Genomic DNA, 14,932 nt, shown 5'->3' with positions numbered 1-14,932 from the left:
TTTTCTGACGGAGATATATGATTCTGTTTATGTACGTCTCACATCTTAAAAAGTGTGATGACCTATCTATTTTATTGGATAATTTGTTAGTTTTAACTCCAATGAATGGAAATAAATGCATTTTTAAAACTTGTATCAGATAAAACTGCGAGTATGGATTTACCTTATTTTAAAAACTTATTTTCAAAATATTGAATCGTACGCGAAAAAAAACAACAACCCAGATTTCGACGGAAAGATTACAAATGGATACGGATAATCAACATTGTCCAGGTGCGAATCTAGAAATTTTTTAGGAGGGGGGGGGGGGTGAACCAGAAGATTAAGTTGTTGATATCATGATATGTATTTTGTGTATATTCTTGTTGTCTACATTGGGTTTTATAGGTTAGCTACCCAATAAAAACACTCTTTAAAAAAGAATTAAAAGTGACAAGCGAATTTACGACGTTTATTGCTAAGGGGTGTGGTCAAGAGTTCAATATCTGACAAAAATACTAAATTCACATAATTTTTATTAACATCCCACCCCTTTCAAACTGAATTTGATGAAAGTTGAAAATAATGATAAACAGTGTGTGAAAATCGATGTCGGATGACATAAACTTAAAAACAGGAGTCCCCCCCTACCTTCTAACTCTCATTTTTATCCTACAATCAAAGCAATGCACAGTGGCAGATCTAGACCTTACTGCATGGGGGGTTTTAAGACCCAAAAGAGCCGAAGGGGAGGACGTGTGAGAGGTTTACCCCTTTCCATGGGGGGGGGGGGGGGCTCAGGAATTTAAAAAAAAAAAATTGATATAAAATGGTGCATTTTAATGCATTTTTGACTGAAATTCTTGTTTCTCCTCTAGGAAAATTTTAAAGATTGATTTAAAATGGTGCATTTTAATGCATAGTCACCACATCCTTTATAGGTTCGGGTGTGGTAAAAAAAACCACACACCAACAAAACCCTAAATCCGCCATGCACTGATGCAGTAATAATGTTCCTGGAAAAATAGCAATTCCATACTCTCTCTCTCTCTCCTCTCGCACTCTTTTTAAAAACCAAAATCAAAGGAGTGTGTGTGTGTGTGTGTGTTGTAACATTCGTAACCCCCACACCCACCCCTAGATCCGCAAATATAATGTACATGCGAAGGTTGCACGTGTAATTTCTGCAAATCTAATTGTGTTTTGGTCATCCAAAATATTGAAAAATTATAATGAAGCATTGATGATATGCTAAAGATATCTTGATCCTAATCTAAATAAGTAGACGGCTAATACATGTATTTACAGAATTTAATTGTTACATCATGACCCAACATCGCCTGCGAAAAAATCACACAATGAACACATAAATAAAATCAGTGACTACAATTATTTTGCAGTAACATTAGTTTTCATTTATTACAGAAAAATTCCTTAATTAACTGGCACTTCATTACATGTACAATCAGAGGACCGCAACGTGGTGTCCCATGTATTGACGGACAAGCGTAAACTTTATACACGTGACTTTATATGGCTTGCTGTTGACTTTGGTATCACGAATTAAATTAAAATCTGATATAAGACTAGTTGCATTATTGAGCTGCCATAAATTGTTATTCGTGTAATTAACGATTCTTCGTTCTTCTCCGGATTTGATCTCGAAATTTCTTTAATTCGCGTTTTAATTTTCGGGCGCTTTTAAACAAAGGAATACTTTGGAACACCTTTTCTGAAAATAATTAGTTCTTACATTTCCCAAAATTTTCCGGCCCATAAATTTGGTGCTTGCACCAATGTTTCTTGTTTTCGTTTGATTTGAATTTAGATCGATTTAGTATTTTCACACTTTCCGGAATGTTGGTTCGTTTGGGATTCAGGGATTTATCGTGCTTATATCGTATCCTACATGAAAAAGCTGGTAAGTGTGATTTAAACTCTTCTGAACAATTTAAAAGTTTTACTTGAGCTTTATTGCTCATAAGACATAAAACACTATTTCAGGAAAGAGATCCAAATGTTCCTGTTGTTTGTTTTAGATATCAATATTGATATCTTATCTGGTATTTCATACCAATGCACAGCCATGGTTACCACAGCTCAGGTGCCTGGGTCATGCCATATGAATACACACCTAACCTCACATATATTGTCGACTGTCTTATTTCGGTGACTGACCAGAACCAGTGACCTTTTGTTTACGTGTGTGTGTTGTCGTTTCCGGGTGTAGATTGCGTAATCAATTTCGCAGTAGTGTTTGCAAACATACATGTATATAGAGTACGTTTTCAATCCCCCCCCCCCCCACCCCCCCCCGAAAATGAACTACTAGATGGAGAGTATGCAAAAAATCAACATGAGCACTCCTAAAATAAGCCGATTTTTTACTTATTACTTTTTAGCTCTTCTGAGCCGAAGGCTCAAAGAGCTAATGCTATGGCCATTTGTGCGGTGTGCGTAAACTTTTTAGAAAAAGGGCTATAACTCAAGAACCCCTTGGCCAATTTTTTTCAAATTTGTTACAGGGTATCATTGGCCCAAGGGCTTTCATACATACTAAATAGAGGGATGTGACCCTTTAACAAGGGGAGATAATCAGGAAAATACAAACAAAAGTAGTAGTTGCTAAAAGATCTTCTTCTCAAGAACCACTGGGCAGATTATCACCAAACTTACACATAAGGATGAGGATATGTTGTAGATTAAAAATTGTTCAAGGCATTACCCTGGGGCAAAGGGCGTGGTCTCAAGATCACTTCAAAGTTGACCTAAATTTATATTTCCTTAAATCTTTGATATTTTAGTCATTATAAGGACTAGGATCATCAAATTTTGACAGTTGATGCATCTTAGGACCTTGTGTCAAGTTGTCTCAAAAGTAGGTCATGGTGACCTACTTTTTGAATTTTGCAGGTATTTATTTTAAAATTAATTTTGATGCATATCTTGGACACTTTGAAGCCTATGATCACCAAAACTTGTCAGTTGGTGGATCATGGGACCTTGAAATGCGTCAACTGAAAAATAGGTCACCGTGACCTACTTTCTGAATTTTATGGCTTATCATTTATAGATATATTTTAAGTTGTTATTTCAAATACCGAGAGGTTTAGAATTATCAAATCTTGTAAGTTGATGCATCTTGAGGCCTTGAAACATATTTATAAAAAAGTAGGTCACAGTGACCTACTTTTTGAATTTTGCAGATATTCAAATTTCACATTTTCAATTTTAGATGCATATTTTGGGCACTGTAAAACCTAGGATCATCAAACTTTGTCAGTTGATGCGTCTTCAGTCTTCGGTTTGTGTTGACCAAAAAGTAGGTCACCGTGACCTACTTTTGGTATTTGACAGCTAAATTACTATATTTCAGACACTATTTGACCTACAATCATCAAACTTTGTCAGTTGATGCATCTTGAGTCTTCGGAGTGTATCGACCAAAAAGTAGGTCACTGTGACCTACTTTTGGCATTTGACAGTTATATTTATATATTTCAGTCACTGATTGACCTACAATCATCAAACTTTGACAGTTGATGCATCTTGAGTCTACGGAGTGTGTCGACCAAAAAGTAGGTCACCATGACCTACTTTTGGAATTTGACGGCTATATTTATATATTTCAGATACTATATGACCTACAGTCATCAAACTTTGTCAGTTGATGGGTCTTGCATGTTCGAAGGGTTTCAACCAAAAAGTAGGTCACCTTGACCTACTTTTGGAATTGGACGGCTATATTTATATATTTCAGATACTATTTGACCTACAACCATCAAACTTTGTCAGTTGTTGGGTCTTGCATGTTTGAAGGGTTTCGACCAAAAAGTAAGTCAACTTGACCTACTTTTGGAATTGGACGGCTATATTTATATATTTTCAGATACTATTTGACCTACAGTCATCAAACTTTGTCAGTTGATGTGTCTTGCATGTTCAAAGGGTGTCGACCAAAAAGTAGGTCACCTTGACCTACTTTTGGAATTGGACGGCTATATTTATATAATTCAGATACTATTTGACCTACAGTCATCAAACTTTGTCAGTTGATGGGTCTTGCATGTTCGGAGTTCGCTGACCAAAAAGTAGGTCACCATGACCTACGATTGGAATTTGACAGCTATATTTCAATATTCAGATACTAATTGGCTTAAAATCATCAAACTTTGTCAGTTGATATTTCTTGGGTTCTCAAAATGTGTAAACCAAAAAGTAGGTCACATTGACCTACTTTTTTTGAATTCTTAGGATTTAACTAAAGATTTAGAATACTAAGAGGCTAAGAATAGAAATGGTGGGGTTGTACAATTTATCAGAAGAGCGATTCTAGGCCCTTGGGCCTCTTGTTCAAGTACACCTTCAAATTGATATAAAGCATACCAAAAGTCTAGAATTCTACACTATGTTATTTTATTCATTGACATTTAGTTGCACATTCCTCCTGTATATACGTTTTAACAGTTACAAACTTTTGGCAAACTTATTTTAACATATGGTCACCGAAATAGGTGACGTAACCGTTTTAGTGACATGTTTTTTATTACGAAAATATATTCAATTAACGTACCAATGGAGTTGGAATTTTTGGATGAAAGTAAAGGAATTTAATTACTTTAAAGGTAGGTGTATTATTTATTTATCTAATCCAAGTGATTAATGAGAACATCATGGTTTATCACTAAGGTCACCGAAACTGGTCAGTCGACGATAATATGTCATACAGCATGACCGTGTTTAAGGGCTAAGCAGGAAGTATTGGCATTAGAATCTATATCCATAACAGGACAAAAAGTATCCCAAAGTTAGCAAGTAATATGTGTGGACATAGTTCTATCAAAGCATCCTAGCTTTAGACATTTGATCAGCCTATTCATTGAATGCAGGAAACATAACGCAACTGATGTGAACAGTGCATTGTGACATCATATTCAGCATCGGTGTTTTGCAATACACAAACATAGGAATCATGGTACAATAGTGTTAATCGAGGAGTGATTATATATGATTAAGAAAATAAGATTTACATGCTTTTACGGATTTTATGTAACATCTCAGAACGATATGAACTTGGGTACACAAGATTTAATATGGAGAAATACATGTCCACATGCTCGTATACGAATCCACACCATTTGGACAAAAATTTACAGGAAGACAACTTTTATATTATAGATATCTAAAACATCAAGTGCCTGTGTTCATAACCTCCTCACCCCAACAAAAAAAAAAAGGAAAACAAAAATAAGCAAAAAACCAACAACAAAAAAAACACTCACAGAGAAAAAACACTAAAAATTGAGTCCATAGTACTATATAAAACGTCAAGTAAGATTGAAATTAGAAGTTGTTTGTTTGTCCTCGAAATATATTTCCATGGCTGAAAAAGGATTTTATTTTATTATTATTATTTTTTTTGCATGTTTTTATTTATTTATCTGTTTTGCTTTAACCTTTTCTTTTTCTTGTTGATGTTATCTGGAATTTTGTAAATACATGAATATTTCTGTCTAATATTTGCAGCCCCTGTGAAGAAAGACGTATTAATGAAAGTAAACAGCACCACCTACAAGAAAGAAAATATTTGCCTGCCTCTATCTGCCCAACCTTTTCAGATAAATTCATAAGACAAATTACGATTTTTTTAAAGGTATCCTGACAGCAACAAATTCATGAATACTGTACATACTGTCAAGAAATATCTATAACTTTTGTGTCATGATACAAATATAAATAATACCGATTTATCTTTAAAGTACATGTATATTTAGTTTTATTTTCAATAATGAATTTATAGAAATTATTATGAGGATCTCTGGTGGAAGGCATTTATCCTGTCGCTTCTGTAGACAAATTAGGTCACTACCCACACAGAGACAACCCTCAAGGTCAGTGGTAGGGGTCAGAACCTTCTCCGATAAAAAGGATGGAAAAGATGGCAGTTCGTATGAAGAGGATTATCTTTATGATGAAGAAGGCAATGAAAAAATTCGACCTGGAGGAGGCAAAGGAAGGTAATTAATTTGTATTATGTCTCCCCTCTTTCAGGGAGAGATATTATTTTTGTACTTTCTGTCCGTCCGTCTGTCACAAAATCTTGTGAACACTTCTCCTCCTTAGCTGCAATAATGTAGCCCTCTCTTTTTTTTTTTTTTTTTTTTTTTTTTATTATTATTTTTCTTTAAGGGAGAGGGCTACAACTCCTTAGGATCTCCGTAATGGTTGCAAATGCGGGAGTGATAGTGATTCACTCCCGCAACATTTGCGCTCATTCTAAACATTTCCTGACTTTCTTTACGTAAAAAAAATGATATTCTATGTTTCTTAGTCAATATATAAATTTACAACCTGCAACTTAAGATTTGTGAGGCTCTATTCTACCGTTTTCAACAATTTCGATAAATTCCAATTTCTCGATTCATATTTGTGCGCCATGTTTGATGTACTGAAGTTTCAACTTCCGGTTGTCAAGTCATTTGCATATGTCATATAAGGTAGTATTTACATCAATGGACAAGTATGGAGGCGAAACCTATTTCGTCGGTATTGAAAAGGTTTGAATTTAATATCAAGTTAAAAACCGAACAGCAGAGTGTAAATTCTTTCTGCAACAATATTATTTTCCTTTCTTTGTCGAAGTGGCTCGAGTAACTACATTTTCGCGCTGATTGTCAATGTTTAGGTTTTTCATTAGATCACCTACGAGATCTCGCGATAACAAGCATGGCGGAGCAGACGAAGAATTTTGCATGCTGTACATTATATTTAATGAAAAACACCTTTATTAGACATGCCCGAGCATAAAGTTGGTACTCCTTTTGGTGTAAACAACATTTGGGACTAATACACAGAGTTTATTATCGGTTATTCATAAAATTATTTTGCACCATTACGGAGATCCTATGGAATTGTAGCCCTATCCCGAAAACGGTCAGAATAAAAAAAAATTGGATAGGGCTACATTATTGCAGCTATTCTCCTCCTATATGGCTTGTCAGATGGACTTGGAACTTTGTACAATGCTTCATTGCCATTTGTAGATGTGAATATTGTCGGGACAGGAGGATCCAAATATTTTCCTAAAAGTTATAATGGATCTAAGAGGGGTGGAGGATGTAAAAGAGCTTGTAAACACTTCTCCTATATGGTTTATTTGATAGATTTGAAACTTTGTACAATGCTTCATTGTCATTTGTAGATGTGCATATTGTCAGGACAGGAGGATCCAATTATTTTCCTAAAAGTTGTAGTGGATCTAAGAGGGGTGGAGGATGTTAAATAGCATGTGAACACTTCTCCTCCTATGTGACTTATAAGATAGATTTGAAACTTTACACAATGCTTCATTGCCATTGTTAGATGTGCATATGTTGGGACAGGAGGATCCAATTATTTTTCTAAAAGTTATAGTGGATCCAAGAGGGGTGTAGGATGTTAAAATGGCTTGTGAACGCTTATCCGATAGACTTGAATTTTGTACAATACTTCAATGCCATTTGCAGATGTGCATATTGTAGGGACAGGAGGATCCAATTGTTATCCTTAAAGTTATAGTGGATCTGAGGGGTGGAGGATATAAAATAGTTTGTGAACACTTCTCCTGTGTGGCTTATCGGAGTTCATAATGGCTATGTTCCTGCTCATGCTTTCTCCTCCATGTCATGCAGTGCATTAAGGGGAGGAGGTTTCATTTGGAGCACTACCAATTTGGGGAGCTTGGGAGACATTTGTTTTTCATAAAAACAATCTCTGATTACTATACATTTGTCACAAAAATTTCATAACTACGTAGTCGTACCACTTGACTTTGATGCCGTGAGAGTTAAAATTAGAAGCTTATTGTTTTTTGTTTGTTTGCAACTATAACCTTGGTCATAATATTTGAACCACAGAAGACAGTTTTCATACTTTATGAACTGAAAGTTTAGGTAAAAGCTGTTTAACAGATTAATAAAAGTCAATCTTAGATTTACCACATGGTCAAGTTCATAGTGTTTCACAACACATCAATGAATGTTGAAGAACTGATAGGGTTCACAAATTGTTTAATATGACTTTAAGTATGACCCCCAATTCAAACTACATTTCCTGTAATTTCTTTTCAACAGACCAAAAATGTATTTTATTAAGCTGTCTGTCTTTAGAAATTATGTATCACATGTGGCAGTCATAATGAAATGTAGATGTTGTTTGAAAGCATGTTGTAAAAACAAGAAAATAGTTTAGATTTATCATTACAGAGATTTGGGTAAATACATAAAGGAATCCATATCAAGATTCACGACATCAAAACAGGACATACCAAGATCAACAGATATGGTTATCGTCGGGGGAGGACTGGTGGGATCAGCAACAGCCTTCTTCACTGCTCACAAACAGAAGAGGGGGGAGAGTGAAATTATCGTCATAGAGAAAGATCCCCTGGTATGACTAAAATTAAATACAGCGTACATAAAGATCCCCTTGTATGACTAAAATTAAACACAGCTTACATAAAGATCCCCTGGTATGACTAAAATTAAACACAGTGTACATAAAGATCCCCTGGTATGACTAAAATTAAACACAGCTTACATAAAGATCCCCTGGTATGACTAAAATTAAACACAGTGTACATAAAGATCCCCTGGTATGACTAAAATTAAACACAGTGTACATAAAGATCCCCTGGTATGACTAAAATTAAATACAGTGTACAGTGAAACTTCTCCAAACCGGCCCCTCAGAAAACCGGTTCTTCCTGAATATCGGCCGATTTTCAAAGTCCCGGCAGAAATCTAACATTTCCTTACAAAGAAAGTCTTACAAAACCGGCCACCCCAGAAAACCTGACATCGCCACTTTTTAAAGTACATTTGTTAACAAACATGTGTAATTTACCCTTATCATATGGGGCACTTTTTGAAGACAAGAAAAGTTTGGCCAGAGGGTGATCAAGATCCTCCATGTGTGCAAATTGACTGACCAATGGGCCAGGTAGGAAATTATCAACCGAAGGTGTGAAAAACACAAGTGGCCTCTTTAATTTCTATTGTAAACCTGTGCAGTCAAGGGTGTTAATTGACCCTTAGCTAATCCAAGTGACCCTTCCAAATTCTGTACAAAATGTCAAAAACAGTTAGGAACATATTGAATGAATACAATATCAAACACCATATTGTTACACCATTCTATCGCATGGATACAATCGGTAGTTGATAAAGAAAACAAACCAATGACTGTTAATGATAATTATGAAAAAATAACTTAATTTTCTTGGTTTCCATAGACTTAAAATTCCTAAAAAATATTCAAATAATAATTTGATATTTACTACCAGTACTATACTTTTTAAAAACGTCAAAACAAATTTGTTAATGATATAAGCGATATATATAAACAGAGTTTTTATAGGTAAGAGGAATTCCAATATGCCTCTGTGTTTTCTTTATGTATCGGAATCCTGTTGTAGATTTTCAGTTTAAAATTTAAATGATTTCAGTGAGAATATTCTATATGGTATGACTAAAATTAAATACAGTGTACATAGAGAAAGATCCCCTGGTATGACTAAAATTAAACACAGTGTACATGAACATCCCCTGGTATGATTAAAATTAAACACAGTGTACATAAAGATCTGGCATGACTACAATTAAACACAGTGTATATGAAGATCCCCTGGTATGACTAGAATTGAATACAGTGTACATAAAGATCCCCTGGTATGACTAAAATTAAACACAGTGTACATAAAGATCCCATGGTATGACTAAAATTGAATACAAATTTATATTGGACTATTATGTCAAAATAAAATGACTAATATCACCAGAAAATTATAATGTTGCAGTTTATTGGAAAGGTTATGAAACTGTGATATTTTTCATAGATATTTTAAATGATGTAGATATTTTTCAGTATACAAAAGCATCATCCTCACTCTCTGCTGGGGGAATTAGACACCAGTTTAGTGTTCCAGAAAATGTCCAAATGTCCATGTTTACCTCAGATTTTCTAAGGAATATCAATTTCTTCTTAGGAGACATAGGTAAGGCCAAAACAATATGTGCATGAGCTTATGGTTACGTACTGAAAAAGATTGGGTCATTAGGCCAGTTCTCCTTTTCAAGCTCACTTGAGTTTATTTTAGCTCACCTGAGCTGAAAGCTCAAGTGAGCTTTTCTGATCGCCTGTTGTCCATCGTCTGTCCGTCCAGCCGTCCGTCTGTAAACTTCTCACATTTTAGACTTCTTCTCCAGAACCAATAGGCCAATTTCAACCAAACTTGGCCAAAAGCATCCTTTTGTGAAGGGCTTTCAAGTTTAAATGAAGGGCCATACCCCTTTCAAAGGGGAGATAATCACAAAAATGCAAAATCAGGGTGGGGTCATTTAAAAATCTTCTCAAGAACCACTGTGCCAGAAGAGCCCCCCCCCCCCCCCCCCCCCCCCCAGGGTAGGATGCAGCCACAATAGGGGATCAAAGTTTTACATGGAAATATTGTCCAGGGTTCGAAATTAACTTTTTCAAGCACTAGTCCCTACGGACTAGTCACTATTCATGTTCACTAGTCCGCAAAGCATTTCACTAGTCCGTCCAATATATCATATTAAATGATCTTCGTTTTATTCAATAGTATTTAATGAAACCAAACACATCACAGTTGCAAGCAATTCAGTTTCTGACACCTACAAAAGAAAATGACCACCATACTTTATTTTGCATTCAAGATCTTCAGAAACATACAGTAACCTCTGAGTTAATCCTTTTATAAACGTCTGTAAGTGCGTTCAAGATCGACGATCCCGTTGTTTTCTTGCTCAGTTCTTAGAGTCACATGAGTTCGAAATTTTATCAATAAAGTCAATAAAATTCACTCGATTGACCAAGCCATGAGCTATAGTGTTATGAACTCCTGTGTTAGAGTTGCGAATGACAAGAACATGTGCGCACGAACATGCATGTTCTTAGACTACTTGCAATTCTTGCACCTCGAACCCGTTCTCGTGATGCGTACTCGGCTTTTGGAATCGGCAGGAATTTGTGCTTGTTCGAAGAATGGTGGCCTCGAACACACTCCATGTGTTTGGAAGATCAGGATATCATAGTCACGCAAACACTTAACCATGCAGGTAATCGACCATAAGTTCAAACATTTAAGAGACTCAGACAAACCTTGCTAAAATCTTAACCAATTCAAGATCGATTTCCGGATTTTCACTAGTCCGTGCGGACTAGTGCTAAAGAGAGTTTACTAGTCTGACACATTTTTTACTAGTCTCGGACTTACGGACATGAGGTAATTTCGAACCCTGTTGTCACGTTTTGTTGTCAGGAAATATAACAGATAATGGTACACTTTACATCTTTATTATTTTTACATCAATTTTGTTTCTAATGATTACAAAAATAAATGAAATATAATTAAAAACTCAGTCTTGTGATTGTCACTGTAATGGCACTGCGGTTGTTTCAATAACTACACTTTGGGTCCAGTTGGAATGGTGGCTCCATTTGGAATTCTAATACGTTTCCTCTGGCTCCCACTCTAACTTCCTACTTCTCCTTGATTTCTTTAATTTGTAGGTAATTTAAAAGGATCTATAAAATCAAGTTGCACATTTCAAATATACATATTGCTATCTCACATTGCACATGTACCATAATCTAGTGTGCATGTGTACACATCACTACTACACTGTACATTTTTTGTACTACAACTACGATACACTGTATATACTCATATATGTACTTTTACTCTACTAATTACTTCATACGTTATTACTCAATACTCAGTATATACATATACTTGTGCATGTACTTTACTGACTACACAATACACATACAGGTGTATGATAATTGACAATGTTTTTTTCACATTGTTACTAATACTCATCACTTACTTGTATACTCATGAGAGTTTTACACATACTCTATACTTTAAACTATACACAGTACTTGCAAAATTAACAATATGCAAACTTGAAACCAACTTTACACAACAAAGTCAACAATAAACTGCAAGTGAAGAAATTTGGAAGTTTTATAAATAAACTGAAATGAATTAATATCAATAATGAAGTAGATAAGCTTACCTCAGAAGTGCTATAGTGGAACCTGCCTGAAGCAATATGACAAACTGAATATCTTACAATGTTAAGAATTTCTAGTGACTTTTGACGTGTGTTACTCGTGCCTGCTACGCCCAATCTGACCAACGCAAACCAGTTCGAATACTAGGATTTAAAAATAGACCTTGCATAGTCGGCAATTTCAAACCTGATTTAAACGTATGGGTGAAAGTTTGGGATAGAATTTATCTATTTACCTGAACACAGATTTGGTAATGGACGAACGGAAAGCAGTTTGGACTTTAAATGTGACAAATATATAGGTAAATTTTTTAAAAATCTTCATCTCAAGAACCTTTGGGCTTGGAAAGTAGAAATTTTAATGAAAGGTTCCTGACATAGTGCAGATTCAAGTTTGTTAAAATAATGCCCCCCCCCCCCCCCCCCCCCAGCAGGGGTAGGATGGGGCCCTGATAGGGGATCAAAGTTTTACATACAAATATATAGAGAAAATCTTTAAAAATATTCTTCTCAAGAACCATTGGACCAAAGAAGTTTACATTTACATGAAAGCTTCTTGACATAGTGCAGATTCAAGTTTGTAAAAATCATGGCCCCCAGCAGTTAGGTTGAGGCCACAATAGGGATCAAAGTTTTACACGTGAATATATAGGGAAAATCTTTAAAGACCCAACTTTAAGTTAACGCCCCCAAATTTTACCTGTGTCATGATCAATGATAAGCCGCTGGTCAATCAAACTTTTAACAATAGCGCTTAGGTTGATTGACGTTTGCAGAGACTGTGGTCTACAGCTACCTGAGAAAGATGTTTTGATAACAATCATGGCTAATGATGACCGCCAGTCTTCAGATCTCCAGGAAAGCCCCAGTATATCTGAGTTTTGATAGCATTGACTCACACCTAGAATATTTTAATTTCTAACGTCCCCTATGCAATGCAATTTATCATCGTATTTTCTCTCTCCATCTTTATACATGTATTATAGATTAAACAATCAGAAATCAAACAATAATAATAAAAAAAAACCAAACAAACATAAGTTATTGGAATATTTTCTATTAATGATTTATTGTGGCTTTATATTTATAAAAATATGAACAATTCTTTATTGGCGCAGCACATCAACATGTATAATGGTTATATTGCCCATGCATAAAACTGTTACAGTAGTTAAAAAAATGCTTCTATTTGAGATACCACATGGATTATAAATTACACAATCAGAAATCAAACAATAGTAAAGAAGCATAAATAAGTTATTGAGATATTTCTATTTATAATTTATCATGGCTTTATATTGAGAGAGAGAGTTACTGAGATATTTCTATTATAATTTATCACGGCTTTATATTTATATATATAGAGAGAGAGTTATTGAGATATTTCTATTTATAATTTATCACGGTTTTATATTTATAAAGGTAAAGAGAGAGAGAGAGAGAGAGAGAGAGAGAGAGAGAAGAGAGAGAGTTATTGAGCTATTTATAATTTATCAGGTTTTATATTTATAAAGAGAGAGAGAGAGAGAGAGAAATGTGTAAAACTGTAGCAATAATATAGATGAAATAATATGGCATGGCAGTAGTGTTGCATACGTATGACAATAATTACTCATTTAGTCAATGATTGAGAGTAAGGGAGAGAGAGAGAGAAAGAAGGGGGGGGGTAGACTTGCTATGTGTCAGCTTCTGTTTGGGATACCATCGTTACACAAACACTACGTCTACAGAAACCCTAAAGAGAGAGAGAGGAGGGGGTGTAGACTTCGTGTCAGCTTCTGTTTGTGATGCCATCATTACACAAACACTACGTCCACAGAAACCCTAAAGAGAGAGAGAGGGGGGGGGGGGGGGGGGGGGGGGGGGGGGAGAGAGACTTCGTGTCAGCTTCTGTTTGGGATACCACCATTACGCAAACACTACAGCTACAGAAACCCTACAGACGGCCCATATTGAGGGGTATCTTGACCATTCTTCATTTGGTTGTACATGTACACAGATCTACTTGGATTTATTCATTCTCTCGAAACATGGATATTTTACCTACTACACCATGACACCACGAACTCCCAGGACACCAGGAAGTACCCGGAAACGCCGGGTAATATTATATTTCGGAAATTATTTATATACGATATATAACAATTTAATTAGAAGTTTTAAAAAGCAAAGGTTTAGAAATGGGCTAAACCTGTCATTTGCAATACATAAATATGACCAAGTTTGAAGGTTTACGGGAAATAGAAATGCGGTATGCATGTAGGTAGAAATTTTAATTATTTTTTTTTGTGCACAAATCAAGACACTAAGCATAATTTGTAATAACCTGAGAAATTTCCTGTGTATATCATAAAAATATACACAACAACTGATCTCTTGGCCAGGTAAATTCCAGGTAAATAACATTGACCATGGATAAGCTCCGCCCACATTCAGTCATCCGTGGAGCAACCGTAAGGTGTTTTATTTGGGTCTTTAAAAATGGGCCAAGGTGACTCAAGTGAGCGATGTGGCCCATGGGCCTCTTGTTTAGATCAAAATTTTTGCATTTTCTGTTGTTGTTTTTGTTAAATTTTCAACTTCATCGCTGCAAATATGCTGATGTGAAAGATGCAATAGAACCACATCTTCTGACAGACTCAGGCAACTGATTCCATAAAATTTTGGAATATACCTTGAATAACCATTTATGATATTCAGTTTCATAAAATGCTGCTATCACTACCATTTGTTGTTCTAGATTATTTTATGTATAGAAAGCTATTGCTTGCTTTAAGGTTCTTAGAAATATGACACCAGAATATGTGAACGTTTTTTGTTTTGTCAGCCAAGTTAGTTCTATTTGCAGCAGTGTAACTCAAACAAGTGATATAATT

At 35.3% G+C, this 14,932-nt stretch overlaps 1 protein-coding gene across 1 annotated transcript in view; it reads left to right on the top strand.

Moving 5' to 3' along the window:
• The first annotated feature begins 2,964 nt into the window (after nucleotides 1-2,964).
• LOC125680598 (FAD-dependent oxidoreductase domain-containing protein 1-like) overlaps nucleotides 2,965-14,932 on the top strand; it is a 31,217-nt gene continuing 19,249 nt past the window's right edge. Inside the window, exons 1-4 of the mRNA XM_048920279.2 lie at nucleotides 2,965-5,632; nucleotides 5,780-5,996; nucleotides 8,223-8,406; nucleotides 9,883-10,012. Of these exons, the coding sequence (XP_048776236.2) occupies nucleotides 5,788-5,996; nucleotides 8,223-8,406; nucleotides 9,883-10,012 (523 nt within the window). The 5' untranslated portion in view covers nucleotides 2,965-5,632; nucleotides 5,780-5,787. The remainder of the gene's footprint in view (nucleotides 5,633-5,779; nucleotides 5,997-8,222; nucleotides 8,407-9,882; nucleotides 10,013-14,932) is intronic.

This window comes from Ostrea edulis, chromosome 2 (genome assembly GCF_947568905.1).
Source record: "Ostrea edulis chromosome 2, xbOstEdul1.1, whole genome shotgun sequence".
NCBI lineage: Eukaryota > Metazoa > Mollusca > Bivalvia > Ostreida > Ostreidae > Ostrea > Ostrea edulis.
This window is presented reverse-complemented; position numbering and strand designations above follow the sequence as displayed.